The 26,168-nt window shown below is 43.7% G+C and overlaps 1 protein-coding gene across 2 annotated transcripts in view; it reads left to right on the top strand.

The window, feature by feature from the left end:
• Nucleotides 1–26,168, top strand: part of inppl1a (inositol polyphosphate phosphatase-like 1a) — a 173,596-nt gene that overhangs the window by 97,217 nt on the left and 50,211 nt on the right. For both annotated transcript variants that reach the window (XM_080197715.1, XM_080197714.1), the window contains exons 8-14: nt 5,693–5,806; nt 8,771–8,921; nt 16,157–16,263; nt 17,459–17,561; nt 21,010–21,206; nt 22,632–22,749; nt 24,909–25,005. In XM_080197715.1, the coding sequence (XP_080053841.1) occupies nt 5,693–5,806; nt 8,771–8,921; nt 16,157–16,263; nt 17,459–17,561; nt 21,010–21,206; nt 22,632–22,749; nt 24,909–25,005 (887 nt within the window). The remainder of the gene's footprint in view (nt 1–5,692; nt 5,807–8,770; nt 8,922–16,156; nt 16,264–17,458; nt 17,562–21,009; nt 21,207–22,631; nt 22,750–24,908; nt 25,006–26,168) is intronic.

The following is a 26,168-nucleotide window of genomic DNA, read 5'->3' as shown; positions in this document are numbered from 1 at the left end:
GAGTGAGGAGTTCTGACCACGAACAGGGCACGTAAAGGCACACAGTGTAGAGAATACTGATTAGAATGTGAGTCTGTACAGGAAATCACTCCTGTTGATCGTAATGTATCAATAGTTAGTTTATTTCAAATTCATTCTCAAAAGACCAGTACTTGTTGCCTCTAAGGAAGTGATGTTGAACCTTCTGTTATATTGCTACATCAATTCAGGGAGAGGTTAAGAGTCAGGCAAGTTGTGGAACTGGAGTCCTATATTGCTCCAGACCCAGTAAGGACAGCAGTTTCTTTCCTTAATGAAATATTAATGAATTTGTTGGACTTTAAGGACAGCCCGATAGCTTCCCAGTCATTACTGATTCAACTTTTGAATTTCCTGATTTTTTTTCAACTGAATTCAAATTCTCATTTGAGGGTGGTGATCTCGGGTTCTGTGGATCATTAGTGCAATAGCCTAACAACAAGACTCTATCCTTTCCTATCATCTTACCCCTTTTTCTCAAAAAGGAATGTCTGTTTACGTTGGATAGCTCTTTCAAAGCGCTGGTATGGAGGGTTAGATGGGGGTTTCCTGCGCTGCATTGTTCTGTGATTAATTTTGAAGAAAATGAGTTCACACTTGGAAAGATATGGGATTAATAAATGAGAGCCAAGGTGGATTTGTTTGATCCAATTCAATTGATGACCTTGAAAACCTCAGCATATCTGGTAGTATGTGTGGAGAGAGAAACAGTTGATGTTTTGAGTCCGATATGATGACTCTTCTAAAGAAGCATCATCTTTGACTGGAAGCATTGACTCCGTTTCTCCCTCCATGGATACTGCCAGATGTGGTGACTTGTTCAAGCACCTTCTGTTTGTGTTCCTGATTCCCAGCATCTGCAGTATTTTGCTTTTTTTGCTTGAGTTCTTGAGAAAATAATTATTGAAGTAAAATATTAATGAGGATAGTGTGGGTGAAATGTGTTGTGAATATAAAAAGGCATTTGATAAAGTACCATGTAATAGACTTGTTAGAAAAATTGAAGTCAGTCGGAGTAAAGTGGCATCGAACGTGTGGGGACAAAATTGGCTAACGGGCAGAAAGCAGTGAACAGTTGTTAGAACTGGGGGAAAATGTACAGTGGTGTCCCCCATGTGTCAGTATTGAGGTCACTCATTCTTTGTGATCTTTGTTAATAACCTGGCCTTGAATATGCAGGGAATCATTTGAAAATTTGCAATTCACAACAAATTGAATTGTGGTTAACAAAAGCGAAATACAGATTCACGGGACATTGGACTCATCAGACACATGCGGATAAAACTTAATGCAGGGTTAGAAGAGTAATTCATTTTGCTCGGAAGAGTGAGGATAGACAGAGGTTAGACCATAAGATGTAGCAGCAGAATTGGGTCATTCGGCCCATTGATCCTGCGCTGCCATTCAATCATAGCCATTGAGTTTCTCCCCACCATTCTCCCGCCTTTCTCCTGTAATCTTTGAGCAAGTACCTATCCATCTTCGTCTTAAATGCACTCAATGACCTGGTCTCCACTGCCTTCGGTGGCAATAAATTCCACAGATTCACAACCTCTGGCTGAAGAAATTCCAGCTCATCTTGGTTCTAAAGTGTTGGCCCTTTACTCCAAGGCTGTGCCCTCAGTTTCTAGTGTATTGTACCAATGGAAACATCTTCCCCACATCCACTCTATCCAGGTGTCTCAGTATTCTGTAAGGTTGCAGGAACAGAGGCCTTTTTAAAGGTGGTAGGCCAAATTGAGAAGGTTATTTTTAAAAAAAAATGCACAGAGGATCTTTAGCTTTATAAATAGAGGCATAGAGTACAAAGCTAGGAATTATGCTAACCCTTTATAAACTGCTGGTTAGGCTCCAACTGGATTATTGAGTTCTATTCTGGTCACCATTGTTAATGTTGGAATCTTGTTACAATGCAGTGCATGCTTTAGTTTGTAAAGAGCAGTTGTTACTAATTGGGGAAAGATTAGAGAATTAATCTCAAGTATATAAGAGCTGGTTTATACCACCATAGCGGGAGGAAAAGCAGAATCGTTGTCCGGAGGTTTTGTGAATAAACCTGTGTGAAGGCAAAGGCTTACTCTAGATTCCCCTCTATTCAATGTGTGAACCTTGATATTCTTCCTGAAATATGCTTGTTAAGGCCTTGGAGCGCGTTCAGAGATTTGAATGGTACTAGGAATGAGGGACCTCAGTTATGCAGAGTGACTTGAGAAACTGGGTTGTTAGCACGGAGAGGTTTCAGAGGCAATTTGATCAAACTTTTGCACCTTTTACTCTTATTGCTAAAGCCCAGGATGCCATGCACTTAACCTGTCCTGCAACCTTCAATGATTTATGCATGTATGCACCCAGGTCCTCTGCTTCTGTTATCACCTTTAGAGCTCAGTATTTTATATTGTGTCTCTGTTGTCACAATCTCAATAGTTACTCAGCAGTGACCAGTCACCATTCTCTTCTCATGTGATTTAAATTGCCATTTTCCTCTTGTACTGGTTTTCTTGTGATCTGATGAGTGCAAGGCAAAAAGCTTCAGCATGTTTCTCTTTTTTTCAGCAATATTCAAATTCGGTGGTGCCAAACGATGATTAGTTAGCAGTAACTTTCTTGAATTAGGCAAAATTCTAAATCCCAGTTATTTACTAAAAGCATACAGCCACCGGATTCCATTGTTTAAAACACAAAAGTAAAATTACAGAAGAGTTAACCGAGCAAACACTAAACATTATCTGTCCTATACGATAACATTTGGAATTAACAAGTTGAACTTGGAATTAACAAGCAAATTGTGGTTGGATATTAAGTGTGAATTGCACATTAAATGGCAACTAGGGCAAATCTTCCAAATTGACACTCAGAATTTAATGATCACAGTGAGTCTTAAGGTTAACATGCAGGTTCAGTCGGCAGTTAGGAAGGCAAATGCAATGTTAGCATTCATGTCGAAGGGTTAGAATACAAGAGTCAGGATGTACTTCTGAGGCTGTATAAGGCTCTGGTCAGACCCCATTTGAAATATTGTGTGCAGTTTTGAGCCCCGTATCTAAGGAAGGATGTTCTGGCCTTGGAAAGGATCCAGAGGAGGTTCACAAGAATGATCCTCGGAACGAAGAGCTTGTTGTATGATGAACAATTGAGGACTCTGGGTCTGTACTCGTTGGGAGTTTAGAAGGATGAGGGAAGGTCTTATTGAAACTTACAGGATACTGTGAGACCTGGATAGAGTGGACGTGGAGAGGATGTCTCCACTAGCAGGAAAAACTAGAACCAGAGGGCACAACCTCAGGCTAAAGGGACGATCCTTTAAAACAGAGATGAGGAGGAATTTCTTCAGCCAGAGAGTGGTGAATCTGTGTGGAAGTCTTTGCCGCGGAAGGTTGTGGAGGCTAGGTCATTGAGTGTCTTTAAGATAGAGATGGATAGATTCTTGATTAATAAGGGGGTCAAGGCGTTATGGGGAAAGGGCAGGAGAATGGGGATGAGCAAAACATCAGCCATGATTGAATGGCGGAGCAGACCTGATGGGCCGAGTGGTCTAATTCTGCTCCTATTTCTTATGGTAACAAGGTCCTTCAAACTCTTGTCATCTTCATGAGGAATTTCAGCTCCTCTCCTTGTAGGAGCTAGTCTGATCTCCAGTCTACAGCAGCACACAACCAACCCAAATTACATTGGTTCTGTTTTCACACATGGCGCACGTCTGCAGAACCTGCTCAGCTCCATCTGGACAGGGCAGACCCACCAGTGTTACTTCACTACAACAGAAACAGCCACTGCAACTTATTCTTAGCTTCTGAATCTGGATTCTGCCTTGCCATATCAACTGCTGCTCCCCAGCTTGGGCTAATGTGTGTCTCTACATGTCTTAACCAGGCTTTGTTTGCCCAGGAGGTTTGGTTTCCAAACCTCAGTTTGTTCTTGTTGCCTAAGAAATGGTGAATGTTAGTTTCCTTTCTATGCTTACTGACCTGTTTCCCTTTTCAGTTCCATTTCTGTTGTGTTTGGATCTACCTCAAAAAAATACAAATTACATTTCACGACACAAATGCCCTCAGTGTTCTTTCGACCAAAATGAATTACTTCACACTTCTGTGCTTTAGATTTAATTTGCTGCTTATCCACCTGAATATAGCCCAATCCATGACGCAAACCAGCCTCCTGCCCTTCCCCCTGCCTGGGAAAAGCAGCCAGCATAACTATGGACCCCGGTCATACTCTCTTCCACCTTCTTCCGTCAGAAGTCTGAGGTCATGTACCAACTGCTGTTCCTTGCTGTCATCAGACTTCTGAATGGACCTAGCTCGCACTAAGTTGATCTTAACACTACGTTCTGCACACTCCTTTCCTTCTCCGTGAAAAACATGCTTTGTTTCTGTAGCATGCAAGAAACAATACTTTTCACTGTATACTAATACATCTGACAATAATAAATCAAATCAAGGCCTATTCCACCAGCCTGTTTATGTCCTTCGAGTTCTACACTGCCCTCCTCATGGGTCACAATGCTTCCAAGTTTCATATCGTCCATAAATTTTGAAATTGTGCCCTGTCCAACAAGGACTGGGATGAATCAGGGAGAACTGGAGTCCAGCGCTGATCTCTAGGGAACATCACTATATACCTCCCTCCAGCCTTAAAAACAGCCATTTATCACTCCTGTGTTTGCTATCGCTCGGCCCGTTTGTATCCTGGTAGCTTCTGTCAGTTTTATTCCATAAGCTGTCACAATCTTGACAAGTCTGTGTGGCACAATAACAAATGCCTTTTGGAAATCCGTGTACACCACATCAACAGCAGTACCCCGATCAATCCTCTCTGTTATCTCATCAAAAACACCAGCAAGTCAGTGAAACACATTTTATCCATAAAAATCCATGCTTGGTTTTCCTTAATTAGCCAGTATTTTCCCAAGTGACTATTAATTTTGTCCTGCAATATCATGACTTCCCCACCACTGAGGTTCAGTGACTAATAAAGTAAAACATGGCGGATGCTGGAAATCAGAAATAAAAGCAAAAGACGCTGGAAAACTCAGCAGGTCAGGCAGCATCTGCAGAGAAAACCGGCGTTAAAGTTTCACTTTGACCCGTATGAAGTGGCCTCCAGTGCTGCTTTATTCTATGATTCCACCTTGGGAGGCTGTTCTGACACTTCTGACTAGGCTGCAAGGGCAAGCTTGCCCAGTGGGCAACCCTTTTCTATTTCTTTTGCGCCTTTTCCCCTCTTTGTTCTCTCTCTCACGTGTTGCCCGTCTTCTCCTGTTTTCTGATATTCCCCCTTGTGCTCAGTAAGTTCTCTCTCTCTTTCATGTGTGTTCTTTCATCTTGTTCAGTTTCATTCTCTATTCGCCTAGCCATGCATACATTATTGGCTTTCGTTTTGTCAGCACTTTGGTTATTGCTCACTTGTCCCTTTTGAACTTTGTGTTCACCATTGTACGTTATTTTTACTCCTTGCTGTATACTCAGTCAGTAGAGTTCAGATCTTGTCCTACACGACATCTTTCTAGGACTAGGGAGCTGTTTTAAAACCCACATTTTGCTCTTGATTTATATTGCCTGCTCCAGATCTGCTGGTACCTGGCGCTGTGAGCCTGAATCAATTACTTGCAATTCTTGGTGTTGAATGGAAATGTACTGAATGTTAATCTTGTATACACTCATGTTCTTCTCTTTAGGCATTGAAAGCGCTGCAAGAAATGAGTTCCTGCCCCAGCTTCACATCGCAGTCTTCAATGTTCTCTCACACTGTGCCTCGTAAGGCGAAGAGCATTCCAGTGCAAGCTTTTGAGGTAATGATCTAAAGTTAAAGTTTATTTATGTAGACTTACATTAACACAGCAGTGAAGCTACTGTGAAATTCCCCTAATCGCCCCAGTCCAGCGCCTGTTCGGGTCAATGCACCTAACCAGTCTGTCTTTCAGAATGTGGGAGGAAACCAGAGGAAACCCACGCAGACACGGGGAGAACATGCAAATTCCACATAGACAATGACCCAAACAGGGAATCGAACCCGGGTCCCTGGCACTGTGGAGCAGCAGTGCTAATCGCTGTGCTACCGTGCTGCCCGATGTCTTCACTCTGGGATTGATGTGACACTCATCCATGGGACAGTACAGATACGAGGGGGGTGTGGAATTATATGTCCCTGTTAAGCGAAGTAGTAAACGCTTTTTGGAAGCATTTGTAATGCCAAAGCTGGAGTATCAAATCCTGATAAAGGATGTGAGTTACATGGAGATTCAGGCTTAAGAGCAGGGAAGGTGAAAGGAATATTTAATAGATGTGGACCAAATGTTGAGAGTTTTTGATGGAATTGATGGGAATAAACTATTTCCAGTGGCAGGAGGGTAGTAATCAGAAGATATAGATTGAAGGCAATTGGCGAAGAACTAGAGATGAGAATTTGTGTGTACATTGCAGGTTATGACCTGGGACACACTGTCTGAAAGAATGAAGGAAGCAGATTCAATTATCAGTTTCAACAAAGAATGGGCGAAGTAATTAAAAGGGAGAATTGTGCCGGGCCATAGGGAGTACCAAGGAATGAGATAATTGGACAACTCTTTCAAGGAGCTGGTGGAAGCATGATGGGCTGAATGGCCTTGATGCTGTACAGTGCTTTCAGAAGAGAGCTGTGTGTAAGGTTAGGCCTTAATGTAGCAGAGAGTAATGGAGCCAGTTATCATAATCTTCAGCTAAGGAGTACTGTGCAGCTTGGCAAATAGACAAGATTAACTTCAATTAATTAATTTAAATTGATGAATTTAAAGTGTGTTTTGCTTCTCAACAGTAATTAAACCCGAAAGCTGATCCCTATACTGGTTACTCCAAACTGGTCAAAATTTTTCTCTAGTCACCTTGATTAAGAACGTATAAAAAATTCCTGATGTGCTGCTTCACTTGTTCTGATGTTTTAAGGAACATGTTATTTTGTGCATAAGTCATGAATAGTTGTCTCAAGTGATCATAGCACTCATTTTCAGAAAGTCAAAGCTGTTGAAATTGGTGTTAGCTGCAGGGTGCTCCACCAGTTCTGTGTATGTTTTAGAACCACAATCATAGCAGCTTTTGTATGTAACTTGCAGCTAGTTAAAGAGGTGGTCGAGCAAGTGTGGACTTAATGTCTTTGAATTCCTGTTATTGCTGACATCTTTTGCGTTAAGTGCCCTGAAACTGGTGAGGGAACAGTGGGACTGCTGTGTGAAATAAAACTGTTAAGCTTGTAAATAAATGAAACAATTGCATTTATATAGCAACTGTCAAGACTTTGGGCTACTTCAAAGCGAATCATGGCTGATGAAGTAGTTTTGAAGTTCAGTCACTTTTGGATTGTGGTAAACATAGCAGCTGCCTGATGCACAGCAATGAAGTAATGACACAACGTCTGTTTTTAGAACATAGAACATTACAGCGCAGTACAGGCCCTTCGGCCCTCGATGTTGCGCCGACCAGTGGAACCAATCCAATGACCCTCTAACCTCAACTATTCCAATGTTATCCATATGCCTATCCACTGACCATTTGAATGCCCTTAAAGTTGGCGAGTCCACAACTGCTGCAGGCAGGGCATTCCACACCCTTACTACCCTCTGAATAAAGAACCTACCTCTGACATCCGTCCTATAATTACCACCCTTAATTTAAAGCTATGTCCCCTTGTGTTAGCCATCACCATCCGAGGTAAAAGGCTGTCACTGTCCACCCTATCCAATCCTTTGATCATCTTGTATGCCTCAATCAGGTCACCTTGTAACCACCTTCTCTCCAATGAAAATAACCTTTCCTCAGATTTTCCTCATAAGACCTTCCCACCATACCAGGCAACATCCTGGTAAACCTCCTCTGCACCCTCTCCAATGCCTCCACATCTTTCTTATAATGCAGCGACCAGAACTGTACACAGTGCGGCCACACCAGAGTTTTGTACCGTTGTAACATGACCTCACGGCTCCGAAATTCAATCCCTCTACCAATAAAAGCTAACACACCATACGCCTTCTTAACAACCTTATCAACCTGGGTGCCAAGTTTCAGGGAGCTATGCACATGTACCCTGAGATCTCTCTGCTCGTCAACACTATTAAGAGTCCTTCCATTAGCCCTATATTCTGTACTCCTGTTATTCTTACCAAAGTGAATCACCTCACACTTTTCTGTATTAAATTCCATCTGCCGCCTCTTGGTCCAGCTCTGCAGCTTATCTGTGTCCCTCTGCAAACTGTAACATCCATCCTCACTGTCGACAACTCCTCCAACTTTGGTGTTGTCAGCAAATTTACTAATCCATCCTTCTACACCCTCACCTAGGTCATTTATAAAAATGACAAACAGCAGTGGCCCCAAAACAGATCCTTGAGGTACACCACTTGTAACTGCACTCCAGGTTGAATATTTCCATCAACTACCACCCTCTGTCTTCTGTCAGCTAGCCAATTCCTGATCCATGACGCTAGTTGGGGGATAAATATTGCTGCAGACTTGATAGAGAACTTTCCTTGTTGTCCTCCAAAATAGTGACTGTGGGATCTTTTGCATCTGTCGTAGTTTTGACGTTGCCTCTGAAAAAATGGCAACTGTGGTAGTGTGGAACTCCTTCAATCCCATAGTGTGCATCAGCCAGAGTTGTGTGGTTAAGCCTCTGGAATGAGATTTGAACTTATTTTGAGTCATGCTACCCAAGCTGCTGCATTAATGGAGTGGTCACTAATTCTGACTGAGACAATGCTCTGAACACTTGCTCTTATGTTCCTCAGGTGAAACTGGATGTAAACCTGACTGATTTAACGAAGATTGGTAAATCACAGAAGTATGTACTGAGTGTGGATGTGGAGGGAGGAAAGTTGGTGGTACAGAAGAAATCTAAAGACCCACAAGAGGACTGGAACACATTTACACATGATAAGAGTAAGGAAGAAGTGTGATATTATGTTGTATGGTTTGGGGCTAAGCACATTAATGCTATCCTACCTGTCTAAGATTGTTTGAATGATCAAAGGGGTAAATGTTTGCTAGTGTGTCAAGTAAATTCTTTATTAATTTTTAAGAACATAAGAACATAACATAAGAAATAGGAGCAGGAGTAGGCCATCTAGCCCTTCGAGCCTGCCCCGCCATTCAGTAAGATCATGGCTGATCTGTTGTGGCTCAGTTCCACCTTCCCGCCCTCTCCCCATAACCCTTAATCCCCTTGCCTATCAAAAACCTATCAACCCGCGTCTTAAATATATTTAACGAGGCAGCCTCCACCACTTCAACGGGCAGAGAATTCCAGAGATTCACCACCCTTTGAGTGAAGAAGTTCCTCCTCAACTCCGTTCTAAACCGCCCCCCCTTTATCTTGAGGCTGTGCCCTCTAGTCCTACTGTCTTTTCTGAGTGGGAAGAGTCTCTCCACCTTTATCCTATCCATCCCATTCATCATCTTATATGTCTCAATGAGATCTCCCCTCATTCTTCTAAACTCTAACGAGTACAAGCCAAGCTTATTCAGCCTCTCCTCATAGTTCAACCCCCTCAACTCTGGTATCAGCCTAGTAAACCTCCTCTGCACTCCCTCCAAGGCCAAAATATCCTTGCATAAGTGCGGCGACCAAAACTGCACGCACTACTCCAGCTGCGGCCTCACCAGTGCCCTGTACAGTTGCAGCAAGACCTCCCTACTTTTATATTCAATCCCCCTCGCTATGAAGGCCAGCATCCCATTTGCCTTCCTGACCACCTGCTGCACCTGCAGGCTGGGTTTTTGCGACTCATGCACAAGGACCCCGAGGTCCCTCTGCACTGTCGCCTGCTGCAGTTTTTCGCCATGTGAGTAATAATCCTTCCTACCATTATTCCTACCCAAGTGGACAACTTCACACTTGCTAACATTAAATTCCATTTGCCAGTTCCTGGCCCATTCGCCCAGCCTATCTAGATCCTTCTGCAGACTTTCCACACCCTCCGCATAATTTGCCGTTCCACCAATCTTGGTGTCATCAGCAAATTTCGACACCATACACTCGGTTCCCTCCTCCAGATCATCTATATAAATGGTAAATAGCTGAGGCCCCAGCACCGACCCCTGGGGCACTCCACTAGTCACCAACCGCCAATCCGAATAGCACCCATTGACCCCCACTCTCTGCCTCCTATTTGACAGCCAATCCCCTATCCACGCTAACACCCTACCCCCAACTCCATGCCCCCTGACCTTCTGTAATAACCTCTTGTACGGCACCTTATCAAACGCCTTCTGAAAATCAAGAAAGACCACATCCACCGGCTCTCCTCTATCCACCGCCCTAGACACATCCTCATAGAACTCCAATAAATTTGTCAGACACGACTTCCCCTTAACGAAACCGTGCTGCGTCTGCTCTATCAAACAATTCTCCTCAAGATGCCTCGCTATTTTCTCCTTGATCACGGATTCTAACATTTTTCCTACAACAAACGTTAAACTAACCGGCCTATAATTCCCTGCCTTTTGCCTGCCACCCTCCTTCAACAACGGCGTAACATTAGCCGTTTTCCAATCTTCCGGCACTTCCCCGGAATCCAGCGAGGTTTGGAAAATAATCACCAAGGCATCCACTATCACCTCCACCGTTTCTTTCAGAACCCTTGGATGCATTCCATCTGGTCCTGGGGACTTATCCACAATCAGCCCCTCTAGTCTTTTGAGCACTGCCTGTCTAGTAACAATAATGTCATTCAGGCCCTCCACGCCTACCATCTTTCCATCGCTAACACACGGCAAATTATTCATGTCCTCCTCCGTGAAGACCGAAACAAAAAAGTTATTCAAGTCCTCATTCATTTCCCCATCCCCTACCACTAAGTCCCCCCTCTCATACTCTAAGGGTCCAACGTTCACCCTAGCCAGCCTCTTCCTTTTTATATATTTATAAAAACTCTTACTGTCCTTTTTTATATTAAGCGCTAGCCCAGCTTCATAGTTTATCCTACCCTTGATTTGATTTATCATTGTATACCATACATATGACAATGAAAAGTATTGATTCCTGCATGCTATGTAGACAAAGCATAACATTCATAGAGAAGGAAAGGAGAGAATGCAGAATGTAGTGTTACAGTCTTAGCTAGGGTTAGAGAAAGACTAACCTCATGCAAGGTAGTTCTGTTCAAAAGGAAGAAGCTGTTCTTGAGTCAGTTGGTACGTGAGCCCAGACTTGTGTATCTTTTTGTTGATGGGAGGAGGTGGAAGAGAGAATGTCTGGGGTGCGTGGGGTCCTTGTTGTGCTGCCTGTTTTTCTGAGGCAGTGGGAAGTATGGATAGAGTCAATGGATGGAAGACTGGTTTGCATGATGGACTGGACTTCATTCATGACCCTTTGTAGTTTTCTTGTGGTCTTGGGCAGAGCAGGAGCCCATACCAATTGTGATATAACCAGAAAGAATGCTTTCTATGGTGCACCTGTACAAGTCGGTGAGACTTTGATATATTCCTGTTGTATATTACAGATGAACTAGATAGTACTCTACCTACATTGTCCCCATTAAATACCCTCTCTTGGACCTTATTGATACTTTTGCAGGGGGAAAAAATCTCCCCTTGGCCTTCCCTTGATGTATGAATGGACCAGTGTTGGTGCAATTAATAAATGAATTTAATGTTCATTTTCTTCCCCATTCCTTTGACATGAAGTTTATTTATTAGTCACAAGTACACTTACATTAACACTGCAATGAAATTACTGTGAAAATCGCCTAGTTGCCACACTTTGGCACCTGTTTGGGTACATTGAGGGAGAGCATGGCCAATGCACCCTAACCAGCACGCCTTTCAGGCTGTGCGAGGAAAGCAAAACACCTGAAGGAAACCCACACAGACACGGGGAAAATGTGTAGACTCGGCACAGACGGTGACCCAAGCCAGGAATCGAACCCGGGTCTCTGATGCTGAGGTAGCGATACTAACCACTGTGGTGGTGTCATCAGACTAGGAATCCAGAGGTCCAAATTCATGCTATGGGGTGGTGGGGGGCACAAGTGTTCCAATCCCACCATGGCCATTATATAAGGCATTGGTGAGGCCGAATTTAGAGTATTATGTACAGTTTTGGTCACCGAGTTACAGGAAGGATGCAAATAAAGTTGAAAGAGTGCAGAGAACATAGAACATTACAGCGCAGTACAGGCCCTTCGGCCCTCGATGTTGCACCGACCAGTGGAACCAATCTAATGACCCTCTAACCTAAACTATTCCAATGTTATCCATATGCCTATCCACTGACCATTTGAATGCCCTTAAAGTTGGCAAGTCCACAGCTGCTGCAGGCAGGGCATTCCACGACCTTACTACCCTCTGAGTAAAGAACCTACCTCTGACATCCGTCCTATAATTACCACCCCTTAATTTAAAGCTATGTCCCCTCGTGTTAGCCATCACCATCCGAGGTAAAAGGTTCTCACTGTCCACCCTATCCAATCCTTTGATCATCTTGTATGCCTCAATCAGGTCACCTCGTAACCTTCTTCTCTCCAATAAAAATAACCAAGTCCCTCAGCCTTACCTCATAAGACCATCCCACCATACCAGGCAACATCCTGGTAAACCTCCTCTGCACCCTTTCCAATGCCTTCACATCTTTCTTATAATGCGGTGACCAGAACTGTACGCAATACTCCAAGTGCGGCCGCACCAGAGTTTTTTACAGTTGTAACATGACCTCACGGCTCCGAAATTCAATCCCTCTACCAATAAAAGCTAACACACCATACGCCTTCTTAACAACTTTATCAGCCTGGGTGCCAACTTTCAGGGAGCTTTGCACATGTACCCTGAGATCTCTCTGCTCGTCAACACTACTAAGAGTCCTTTCATTAGTCCTATACTCTGTACTCCTGTTACTCTTACCAAAGTGAATCACCTCACACTTTTCTGTATTAAACACCATCTGCCACCTCTCGGACCAGCTCTGCAGCTTATCTATGTCCCTCTGCAAACTGTAACATCCATCCTTACTGTCGGCAACTCCTCCAACTTTGGTGTCGTCAACAAATTTACTAATCCATCATTCTACACCCTCATCTAGGTCATTTATAAAAATGACAAACAGCAGTGGCCCCAAAACAGATCCTTGAGGTACACCACTAGTAACTGCACTCCAGGTTGAATATTTCCCATCAACCACCACCCTCTGTCTTCTATCAGTAGCCAATTCCTGATCCAAACTGCTAAATCACCCTCAATCCCACGCATCTGCATTTTCTGCAACAGCCTACCATGGGGAACCTAATCAAATGCTTTGCTAAAATCCATATATACCACGTCAACTGCCTTACCCTTATCCACCTCTTTGGTCAGCTTTTCAAAAAACACGATAAGGTTTGTGAGGCACGACCTACCCTTCACAAAACCGTGTTGACTTTCCCGAATCAATTTATTTCCCTCTAGATGATTATAAATCTTATCCCTTATAATTCTTTCCAAAACTTTGCCCATAACAGAAGTAAGGCTCACTGGCCTATAATTCCCAGGATGGTCTGTACTCCCCTTCTTGAACAAGGGGACAACATTTGCTATCCTCCAGTCTTCCGGCACTATACCTGAAGCCAATGATGACATGAAGATCAAAGTAATCTCCTCCCGAGCCTCCCAGAGAATCCTAGGGTAAATCCCATCCAGCCCAAGGGACTTATCTATTTTCACACTCTTAAGAATTGCCAACACCACCTCCTTATGTACCTCAATCCCGTCTAGTCTACAACCCTGTATCGCAGTATTCTCCTTGACTACACTGACTTTTTCCTGCGTGAATACTGACGAAAAATACTCAGAAGGTTCACGAGGGTGTTGCTGGGACTTGAGAAGCTGAGTTAGAGAGAGTGAGTGAATAGGTTAGGACTTGGTTCCCTGGAGCGTAGAAGAATGAGGGGAGATTTGATTGAAGTGTATAAGATTTTGTTGGGTATAGGTAGAGTGAATGTAAGTAGGCTTTTTCCACTGAGGCTAGGGGAGAAAAAAAACCAGAGGGCATGGGTTAAGGGTGAAAAGAGAAAAGTTTAAAGAGAATATTAGGGGGGATTCTTCATGCAGAGAGTGGTGGGAGTGTGGAATGAATTGCCGGATAAAGTGGTAAATGCGGGGTCACTTTTAACATTTAAAAAAACTTGGAGGGGCTGATGGATGAGAGGGATGTGGAGGGATATGGTCCAAGTGCAGGTCAGTGGGATTAGGCAAAAAATGGTTTGGCACAGACAAGAAGGGCCAAAAAGGCCTGTTTCTGAGCTGTAATTTTCTGTGGCTCTATGGTGGCTGGTGAAATTTAAATTCAATTCCAAAATCTGGAATTGAAACTTGCCTGTCTCATTGTTGTTTTTAAAAAAAAATCCATCTGTTTTTAGGGAAGGAAATCTGTCTTTACCCAGTCTGATCTACATCTGACTCCAGACTCTCAGCAATGTGGTTAACTCTTAAATGCCCCCTGGAATGGTCTAGCAAGCCACTCAGTTCAAGATCAATTAGGGATGAGCATCATCTGTTGCCCTTGCCAGCGACAACCACATCCCATCGTGTGTATTTCCCTTTTTCTGCATTTCCCAGAGGAAGTAATTTTGTTTTACTCCTACTGTAAAGTGATGAGGCCTCCAGCATTTGCTTGTGTGGCTAGTACTGCTGCCTCTCAGTGCCGTGGACCCCAGGTTCAATTCCAATCCTGGGTGACTGTGTGGAGTTTCCACGTGTTCTCATGTCTGCATGGGTTTCCTCCCATAACCCAAAGGTGGATGGATTGGCCTTGCTTAATTGCCTCTGTGTCCCAAGATGTTTAAAGTTTATTTATTTGTGTCATAAGTAAGCTTACACAACACTGCAATGAAGTTACTGTGAAAAATCCCCTAGTCACCATACTTTGGCTACAGTGAGGAAGAATTTAGCACGGCTAATGCACCTAACTAGCACGTCTTTTGGACTTTGGGAGGAAACCAGAGCACTGGAGGAAACCCACACAGACACAGGGAGAATGTGCAGACTCCACACAGACAATGACCCAAGCCAGGCATCGAACTCAGGTCCCTGGTGCTGTGAGGCAGCAGTGCTAACCACTGTGCCAGCCTGCCATCCTTGATGTGTAGGTTAGGTAGATGAGCTATGGTGAATGTGTGGGATTACGCGCATAGGGCTGGGTGGATGAGGTCGGGGGGTGCAGTGAAAGGTGGAGGTGGGCTTTCCTAAGATGCTGTGTTGGAGAGTAGTGCAGGCTTGATAGGCCAAATAGCTCCCCCTGCATTGTCGGGATCTATATTCTCTAATCCTAGTTTGCTTTGCTTTTAACCAGGGGAACTTTTATGCCATCTCAGCAACAGTTTTAATGTTTACAGTTTGTAATTAGAAGCAGGACTGTGAATGATTTGCGGGGAGAGGTGTTGAATTTGTGTGGCAGAGGTTTGTACGGATGGTGCAGTGTAAGTGTTCCTATTGCTTTTTTTGTTTGAGAGAAAAATGGATGAAATGAAGTTCAGCCCTCTGCGGGAAGCTTGTGTTGCAAATCGAGGGATGCTGATGTCGTGTTGTATCAGATCACTGCTTGACAGTCACTGATAGAAATCATGCTGTGTTTTCAGGATGTGGGTAATGGAGGGCTGGCTGTTTTTCATTACCCAGCTATAATGTGTTGAGCTGCCATGAAATGTGAGCTAGAGTCACATGTTGGCCAAACTAGATAAGGGCCTTACAGTTTGATTGCATTCAATTTCTGTCGTTGGTAACCAAGTATCAGAATCCCTGTGTCCCAGTGTACCCCTACAGAGCATTGCTGAGGTATCTTGACCAATTCTGCTTGTATGATCATGCCAGCTCTGCACATGATGGATTAAATCAAGTCCCAGTTACAAATGGATGTTAAAGATCCTCAGGACAAGGAATAAGGGAGCTCCAGTCTGCATGTGCAGCTCACAATAACTTTGAAGTAGTGAGAATGAAGATTTTCATTTTGATATCAGCTCTTGACGTTCCATTCCTCCTGGTTCTGCATGCTGGCCTGTTGCATTTGGGCCTCAGTGGTTTGCACCAGGCCTATCACAAATGAACATTAGACTCATAGAGGTTTATAGCATGGAAACCTAAGACCCAACTTCAAGTTTTAAAAAAAAACCCCTGGGTCAAAGTAGATTCTTGTTTTCTTTTCCCATCAGTTCGGCAGTTGATAAAGTCGCAGCGTGTCCACAGCAAGCTGGGAATAGTGTTCGAGAAAGAGAAAGATAAAACACAACGGAAAGATTTCATCTTTGAAACGACAAGGGTGAGTTATCCAACCAGAAACTTCCTACTGGTTTTGTTCTGAGTTTCAATCCATCTTTGGTGCAGTGCACACAAGGGCAAATTGATGATAACAATTTAGATTTATGTAGTGTCTTTAGCGTAATGCCTTTAACATAGTAAAATGTCCCAAAAGAGTTTAAAACCAGACTATACAAGGAGATAATAGGGCAGATGACTGAAAGTAAATTCAAAGATGGGAGTTTTGAGGAGTCTCTTCAAGGAGGGAAGATTTAAAGAGAAAATCCCAGAGTTTAGGGGCGAGGGTGTTGGAAACATGGCTATCAGTGGTGTGGAACAATTCAGATTGATGACCTTTCTGGAGATCAGATTGATAAATATGGAGTGAATAAGATCCTACACCACTGTGTTCCGATCACAAAAGTGTCTGGTACGTACATTACTGAGGAAGTTTGAGTTACCTGCTGCGTATGATGCAAAAAAGTTGTGTTGTAAAAATGAGGTACTTGATTTAAAACATTGTTGTAGGTGTTGTTGACGGGGCCAGTATTTAGAGGCCATCTCTATTTTCAGTTGAGAAAGTGACGAGCCCTTCTCAAGACCTTGTGGTGTAGCTAGGGAGGAATTTACAAGATTTTGCCCAACAAAGAAGATCTGGCCAATATATTTCAGAGTCAGGATGGTATGCGAATGAAGGATTGTTGTATCGAACCAACGTAGCAAGAAATCCTTCACTGTTACGTCTGAGTCAGGCCGATGCAGATTCAGTTAGGTAGTGAAACTGCACTCCTGATCGTAAAGGATCCAGGGCTATTTATGATAGAGGCAGGTAATGCTTTCCCTTAAAGGAAAGAATATCTTGTACAGCTAAAATTTGTCTCTACCACCTTTCAGAAGCAATTTTGGGAGCAGTCTAATGTGTGTAATTACATCAGCGTGCAAGTGACCGTCTGAATCTCTGAGTTGCATGCTTGTGCCTGACATTCCATTCAGAGTTTATTAGCTCTGTGATGTTTCTGGAAATTGGATCAATAAAACATAATAATTGCAAATTGTGGCTATTTAAATGAAAACAGCAAATAATCTTTTCCACAACAAACAAAACCTAAACTAAAACAAATGGGAGTGAGGTTCAGATTGATCAATCTTTTTGATGTATTTTTAGCAGCGATTCTGTCAGCCTTTGGAATTTGTTTCTCTCTATCTTCCTCTTTCAGAAACGAGAGGCTTTTTGCCAACTGCTACAGTTAATGAAGAACAAACATTCCAAGCAGGATGAACCGGACATGATCTCTATCTTCATCGGCACCTGGAACATGGGTAAAAATGAGAGAGGAATTATCTGATGTTGCAAGCAGGCCAGCCCCTCACTCCTTTGTTCCCTTTTTAAAATGTATTCACAGAATGTAGGTGTCACTGGCTAGGCCAACATTCATTGCCCATCCTTAATTACCCTCTAAGGGTGGTGAGTTGCCATGTTGAACTGCTGCAGTCCATGTGGTGTAGGTACAATCACAGTGCTGTTAGGGATGGAGTGCCAGGAATTTAACCCAATTAAGGAACGGTGATATATTTCCAATGAGGATGGTGAGGAGGGGAAGGTGCAGCTGATGGTGGTGTTCCCATGTGTCCGTTTCCCTTGTCCTTCTAGTTAGTAGCAGTCATGGATTTGGCAGGTGCTACTTTAAAGAGCTTTGATGAGTTGTTGCAGTGCATTTTGTCGATGGTAAACTCGGCTGCCACTGCTTGTTAGTGGTGGAAGGAGTGAATGTTTGTGGATGGGGTGCCAATCAAGTAGATTGCTTTGCAGTAGATGAGTGTTCATGGAGCTGCACTCATCTGGGCAAGTGGAGAGTCTTTCATCACACTCCTGACTCCTGTCTTGTGGATGGTGGACAGACTTTGGGGGGTTAGGAGTTGAGTTACTCACCACAGGGTTCCCAGTCTCTGACCTGCTCTTGCAACTGCTGTATTTATATGGCTAGTTCAGTTTCTGATCCCCACTAGGGAGTGCAATCACAATGTCCACAATCTGTCCTTATCTCAGTAAATCTTCACTCAAATGGATGGAGAGGCTGTTTGTTTTGTCTTTGTGATGTTCATCCTTTATATTAAGAACAAACTTTGTATGTTAGCGCGTAGCGTCTATTTTTCCCAATTTAAAGGTTTTAAACGTTTTGGAAATCCACGCTGGTGTGTAAAATAATTCTGAGAGTTGAACAATAATATACTAATAGATAATACTGTGTTGTTTGTTCCCAAGCACTAGTTCTGCCCTTGACTCAGTTCGTGAATTTGGTCATAAAGGTCAGGAGGACTCTGCTTCCACCCCTGCCTGTGTTCAGCCCACTGATCTCAGCCTGGCAGCGGTTCAGGCTTCCACAGTTGGCCTCAGTTCCCTCTTGGCTGAGGAGGAGTAATGGGGAATTCAGCCCGAGTCCCCTCCCCTTTCACTTAGCTGGTGACTCTTGCTAGGAGCTCCTCTTGTCCCTTACCTCAAGAGCTTGCTTCAAAGGAGATGATTTGGGTGAGTTCTGATACGCCCATGACAATGGAATCTGACCCTCAGCTCGGGTCGATGTCTTCAGCGGTGTGAAGACAGGACTTTGCCACCCTGGCACAGCGACAAGAAGCTGAATAACCACCTTGTTCACAGAATGGGATCAGGGAAGAGAAAACGAGGAGCTGATGTGAAATGGCAAGGGAAGGAACTGTGTGTCTGGGAGGGGTGGGGAAAGTGTAGTAAATAGAGGAAAGGAAGGAATAGAATCCCTACATTACAGAAGGAGGCCATTTAGCCCATTGAGCCTGTACTGACCACCCAGGCCCTGTCCCCATACCCTATGTATCTACTCTGCTTGTCCCCCTGACACGAGTGTCGATTTAGCATGGCCGATCGACCTAACCTGCATATCTTTGGAGTGTGGGTGGAAACCGGAGGAAACCCACACAGACGTGGGGAGAATGTGTAAACTCCACACAGTGTGATCCAAGCCAGGAATTGAACATGGGTCTCTGGCACTGAGAGGTAGCAGTACTAGCCAGTGCTGTCAAAATAAAATCTCTGAATCCTGAATTATGTTAGCAAGTGAATAATTTGAGTCAACGTTCTAACTTATATCAGCTGTTCCTTCAGTGCTGAGTCAAATATCCTTTTCCTCACAATGCTGTGGGAGCAACTTCACCACACGTCCTGCAATGGTTCAAGAAGTTAACTCTCCACCGTCATCTCCAGAATAGTTAGGAATGTACAGTAAATGCTGGACTTGAATGCTGCTGCCATATTCTTTGATTTGAATTATTTTGTGACATGTATTAGTGTACAGTGAAAAGTATTGTTTCTTGGGCAATAGAGCATACCGTTAGTAAAGAAGGACGTGAGAGGGTCCAGAACGTAGTGTTAGTCGTAGATATGGTAGAGAGAAAGATCAACTTAATGCAAGGTAGGTCCATTCAAAATTCTGATGGCGGCAGGGAAAAAATTGTTCTCGAGTCAGTTGGTATATGACCTCAGACTTGTGTATTATTTTCCCGGTGGAAGAGAGTATGTCCAGTGTGTGTGGGGTTCTTAATTATGCTGGCAGTTTGCCGAGGCCGCGGGAAATGTAGACAGACTTAATGGTTGGGAGGATGGTTTGCGTGATGGATTGGGCTAAGTTCACGACCTCTTGTAGTTCCTTGTGGTCTTGGCCAGAGCAGAAATCATACCAAGCTGTGATACAACCAGAAAGAATGCTTTCTACGGTGAATCCATAAAAGTTGGTGAGAGTCGTAGCAGACATGCCAAATTTCCTTAGTCTTCTGAGAAAGTAAAGGCATTGGTGGGCTTTCTTAACTATAGTGTAGGCATGGGGGGACCAGGACAGGTTGTTGGCGATCTGGACACCTAAAAACTTGAAGCTCTTGACCCTTTCTACTTCGTCCCAGTTGACCTAGATAGAGGCATGCTCTCCTTTTATGCTTCCTGAAGACAATGATCTCCTTCATTTTGTTGACATTGAGGGAGAGATTATTGTTGCCACACCAGTTCACCAGATTCTCTATCTCAATCCTGTACTCCGTCGCATCATTGTTTGAGATCCAACGCACTACAGTGGTGTCATCAGCAAACTTGAAAATTGAGTTGGAGGGGAATTTGGCCACACGGTCATGGGTTATGAGGAATATAGTAGGGGACTGAAAACAGCCTTGTGGGGCACTGGTGTTGAGGATAATTGTGGAAGTGTTGCCTTACTGATTGTGGCCTGTGAGTTATGAAGTTCAGGATCTAGGCGCAGAGGGAGGAGCCGAGGCCCAGGCCACAGAGTTTGGAGATGAGTTTCATAGGATCATGGTATTGAAGGCTGAGCTGTAGTCAATTAATAGAAGCCTGTTATAGGTGTCTTTGGTATCTAGGTGTTAGAGGGATGAGTGCAGGGCCAGGAAGATGGCATCTGTTGTGGCGGTAGGCAAACTAGTGGATCCAGGCAGTCCGGGAAGCTGGAATTGATTTGTGCCATGACTAACCTTTTGAAGCACTTCACAATAATGGATGTCAGAGCCACAGGACGATAGTTATTAAAACACGCCGCTTGGCTTTTCTTTGGTACAGGGATCATGATTGTCGTCTTAGAGACCACAGATTGTTACAAAGAGATGTTGAAGATGTCTGCAAAAACCCCGCCAGCTGATCTGCGCGCGAACAAATAAGATTAAGAATGGTGATGACTTTTCAAGTGCAATTCTCAATCTTTTTCTCTCTCTCTTCTGAAAACGGAATAACAAATAGGAAGTGCTCCCCCTCCAAAGATCATGGCATCCTGGCTGATATCCAAGGGCCTTGGGAAAACACTGGATGAAACCACAGTCACCATTCCACACGACATCTATGTTATTGGGACTCAGGAAAACTCTGTTGCAGACAAGGAATGGGTGGACTTTGTACGGGGCAATTTGAAAGAATGCACTGACCTGGATTTCAAACCGGTAAGACGCACTGTGTATCGCTTTGTCCAAGCTGGTCTCTGCCCCTGGAGGGTTGAGGAGGGTGGAATGGAAAGAATGGGATTAGGGAAGAGACAATGATCCCTGAAATGACAAGGGAAGAAATGGTGTAACTGGGAGGGGTGGGGGAGAAAGTCAAGAGATTGGAGAAAAGGAAGAAACATACATTCATACTCTGAATCCTGGTATTTATTTTAGTAAATGAACAGTTATGAAGGATGAGAGTTTCAGTCTCTGATCTCTGCAGAGTTAGCAGATGAGATGGCACCTGTGATGGAGAATAGAGTTAGAAAATGATTATGGTTGAAGTAAATTCAGCCAGCGTTCCAGCTCAAGATAACCGTCTCCAGAACAACAACTTGTAGTTAGCCACTTAAACTTCACAAAGCATTCCAAAATCACCGGATGGCTTATCAAACAAAATTTGACACAAAGGCACATGAGGTATTAGCACAGGTAAGGAACTGGTTTTAATCAACATCTTAATTGGGAGAGAGAGAGAGAGGGAGGTAGAGAGGTTTAGGGAGGGAATTCCAGAGCTGATGGTTTTGGCAGCTGAAAGCATGGTCACCAATGCTAGACGGATTGATTACAGTTAGCAATGTGTTAGGATCAGAATTAGAAGAGCAAATATCTTGGTTATCGTGCTGGAGGAGGTCACGGGAAGTGGGGAGGAGCGAGACAGTGGGGGGGGATTTGGAAATTTGGGTGAAAATTGAATGGGCAGGAGTAGATTCAGTTATGTCATGGAGTCATAGAGGTTTGCAGCATGGAAAGGTGGGCCCATTGGCCCATTTCTGCTTCTGGAAAGGGGCTGAATCACTCTGCACAGGTAATATGTGACTCCAGTCCCATAATGTTCTGATTGATTCTTAATTCCCTCTGAAGTGGTCTCATAAACTACTTCATTAGGAAGAGCAGTAGGCCATTCAGCCCCTTGAGCCTGTTCTGTCACACGGTTAGATCATGACTGATTGGTATCTCATTGCCTGTACCCCAGTTGATTCTATACCCCTCAATATTAGCAAGCTAGATACCAGGAGGATGCTTCCACTTGTCAGTGCGACTGGAATCAGGGGACCCAGTTTGAGTTTAAGACGGAGGTGAGCATCTTATTCTGTCGATTGGTCATTAGACTGTGAAATTCTGTTCCCCAAAAAGCTCTGGAGGCTGAGTTAATGAATTTGTACAGGCGGAGTTGGACAGGTTTCAAATAGATAAGGAGCTGGAGATTATTGGGGGCAGATGGCAAAATGGAGTTGAGACCACACTCCAAGAGCAAGATAGCCTACTCCTGCTTATAAATCCTGTGTTCCCAATCTACATAATTAGAGTCTGTGTTGATATTCAAAGAGTCCTTGATATGAATCAAGATTGTTTGTGGAGTAAATCTTTGTTTGTTCACAGATTGCAATGCAGACACTTTGGAACATTAAAATTGTAGTCCTGGTTAAACCGGAGCACGAGAATCGGATCAGCCACATCAGCACTTCGAGTGTCAAAACCGGAATAGCCAATACATTGGGTGAGTAGTCGCATAACATTGTCTATTGCAGCATGTTAACTTAACTTGCTCTGTTTCACCTTGTTCTGCTGGGAAGAAGATACAAAAGTCTGAGGTCACGTACCAACCGACTCAAGAACAGCTTCTTCCCTGCTGCTGTCAGACTTCTGAATGGACCTACCTCGCATTAAGTTGACCTTTCTCTACACCCTAGCTATGACTGTGATACTACATTCTGCACTCTTTTCTTTCCTTCTCTATGAATGGTATGCTTTGTCTGTACAGCACGCAAGAAACAATACTTAGTGTTCGTACATGTGACAACAATAAGTCAATCATTGATCACCCATTAGTGATTCAGACAACAATTTTAATATAGTGCCATTAACATAGCAAACCATTTCAAGGTGCTTGACGCAGCATTATTTAACTCAATTGGACAGTGAACCACACCAGGTGATAGTGAGGTTGGTGAGGTAGTTTAGAAGAGGCATCTGAAAGAAGGAAGAGGTTTAGACGAGAAATTCCATAATTTAGGGCCAAAGTTATGGAAGACTGGAGTGGTGAAAATTGAGGTGGTGGCGTAGTGGTCCCGTCAGAGCTTTCAGAGCGTTGTTCCTTCATCAGGTGAGTCACCTGATGAAGGAGCGGTGCTCCGAAAGCTCGTGATTCCATATAAACCTGTTGAACTTACTGAATTTTTAAGGAACAGTTCAGGATTGGGGAAATGCAGAGCTGCTGTTGGTGCCCAAGAAGAGGTTACGGTGATCAAATCTCAGAAGCAAGGCTCAAGGTGTTGGAAGATTTCTGCAACAGCATTAACCTTTAGGTTTGGCCATCCCAGACTCTCCAGCCCCACTTCAGTACACTGATGATTTGAGTTCTTACCAAAGTTTCACTGTCTTCTGGCATTGCTTACAAGATGTGGCATTGGACTGGGTTAAACACAGTATGAAGTCTCAACATCAAGTTAAAGTCCTACAGGTTTATTTGGTAGCAAAAGCCACTAGCTTTTGGAGCACTGCTCCTTCGTCAGCTAAGTAGGAGTTCTGTTTACAAACAGAGCATGTAAAGAGACAAAGTCAATTTACAAAATAATGGTTGGAATGTGAGTCTTTACAGGTAATCAAATCTTAAAGGTACAGACAACGTGAGTGGAGAGAGGGTTAAGCACAGGTTAGAGAGATGTGTATTATCTCCAGCCAGGACAGTTAGTGAGATTTTGCAAGCCCAGGCAAGTCGTGCGGGTTACAGACAGTGCGACATGAACCCAAGATCCCAGTTGAAGCCTTCCTCGTGTGCAGAACTTGGCTATCAGTCTCTGCTCAGCAACCCTGTTTTGTGAAGGCCGCTTTGGAGAACGCTTATCCGAAGATCAAAGGCCGAATGCCCGTGACTGCTGAAGTGTTCCCAACAGGAAGAGAACACTCTTGCCTGATGATTGTTGAGCGGTTTTCATTCATCCGTTGTCGTAGCGTTTGCATGGTCTCCCCAATGTACCATGTCTCAGGACATCCTTTCCTGCAGCGTATCAGGTAGACAACATTGGCTGAATTACAAGACTATGTACCGTGTAGCTGGTGGATGGTGTTCTCACGTGAGATGATCATCCTTGGACATAGCCTCTTGCTTTTCCCGCTCCAGATTACTGCTGATCCTCCATTCTGTCACTGGAGGCTGATCCCTCAACTACTTCTTCTGGTGTGTCTTCCCAAAATTACTCAGTGTGCTTGCTCTCTTTATGCCTTCAGAATGCTCTTGCAACTCTTGTTAGTTTCTTTATTTCCACCTTCCCAGCAAATATTGCCAGATTACATTTGTTCCTGCTCAACACCACCTTGTCTTCCTTCCCCCAGGATCTCTGTGTTCCTCAAATTCTGACCTCTTGCATATCACTGACATTCTGTCAGTCACTCCACCATTAGTGGCTGTGCCTTTGAGTCCCAAGCCTCTAAGTTCTGGCATTCCTTTATTGCACCCCTTAGAACTTATCGCTTTAACCAAGCTTTGGTCACCTGTCCTAACATCTCCGTATCTGACTCCGTGTCAGATTTGTCCAATTCTGTGGAATACCTTGGGACATGTTACTGTGTAAGTGCACTATATAAACGCACGTCCTTCCATATGATGATAAGTGAGGAAGCAATTGTTGGTTAAAAGTATTTCTTCATTATCCACAGGTAACAAAGGAGCTGTTGGTGTTTCGTTTATGTTTAATGGAACTTCATTTGGATTCGTTAACTGCCACTTAACATCTGGTAATGAGAAGACTGCGAGGTAAATGTAATTAGAAAGTTGCTTAACGTGAAACAGCCTGAGAAAAAGGTGCTTCTCGTCGTTAAAATAGAAGCAAATTCTGGAAACCTGAAATGAATAATGTTAGAGAGCGAAATTTTGAATACAGTGTGTTCTTATAAGCCTTATGTTTTACTGGCATGTGTTGTGGGTTTTGGAGGGCTTTTCAGTCTGCAAGAGAATTTTCGGGAAACAAAACCTGTTTTACCAATGCTCCTGTTGTCAGAGTTTTTAACTGTTCTGCTGAGTTGTTGTGCCAATGATTACAAGTTTATGGACGCTGTTTGTCACCAATGCAGCAAGAAAGGGAGTTTAGCAAAGAAATGCAGGGGTGCAAAGAGCAAGGCTGAGCAAGAAAATTGTGGTTGTTGTAGATGAGTAATATTACAGCTTGTGTAACAATTGGGAAGCTATGGCAAATTTTTGCAACTCATAGTCTATCAGATTTGCTTGTTTTGGATAGCGGCACCATGTTTGCAAGTGAGTTATTTCAAAAATTCCTCCAAAAGAATGATGTACGCCATGTGCGGACTGCATCATTTCATCCAGCTTTGAATGGTTTGTGGAACGAGCTGCTCAAACTCTGGAGGAGGGATTGAAGAAGATGGCAGGCGATTCTGAGAGGACAAAGCGCTCAAGATTTGTAATCTAGTATCATATCACACCACAATCCACAACCGGGCTCCCTCCAGTGGAATTGTTGTTGGGTTGAAGGCTGAAATGTTACCTAGATCTGCTTCATCCAGATCTGAGTAAAGGTGAGCAGGAGAAATAGCAGGCAGGGTGGGGGTTGACAATCAAAGAGAGTCTAGTGGACTGAAGTGCATTTGTTTCAATGCGAGAAGTGTAACAGGTAAGGCAGGTGAAGTTAGAGCTTGAATTAGTACTGGGAACTATGATGTTGGCATTACAGAAACTTGGTTAAGGGAAGGACAGGATTGGCAGCTTAACATTCCAGATACAGATGTTTCAGAGGGGATGGGGGGGTGTTGCACTACTGGTTAAGGAGAATATCACAGCTGTATTCCGGGAGGACACCTCAGAGGGCTCATACAGCGAGGCAATATGGGTAGAGCTCAGGAATAGGAGAGGTGTAGTCACAGTGTTGGGGGTTGACTATAGGCCACTGACTGCTAGCAGGAGAT

This window comes from Carcharhinus amblyrhynchos, chromosome 10, assembly GCF_965287045.1.
Source record: "Carcharhinus amblyrhynchos chromosome 10, sCarAmb.v2.hapA, whole genome shotgun sequence".
NCBI lineage: Eukaryota > Metazoa > Chordata > Chondrichthyes > Carcharhiniformes > Carcharhinidae > Carcharhinus > Carcharhinus amblyrhynchos.
The sequence above is the reverse complement of the archived record's forward strand: the minus strand, read 5'-3'. Positions and strand labels throughout refer to the sequence as shown.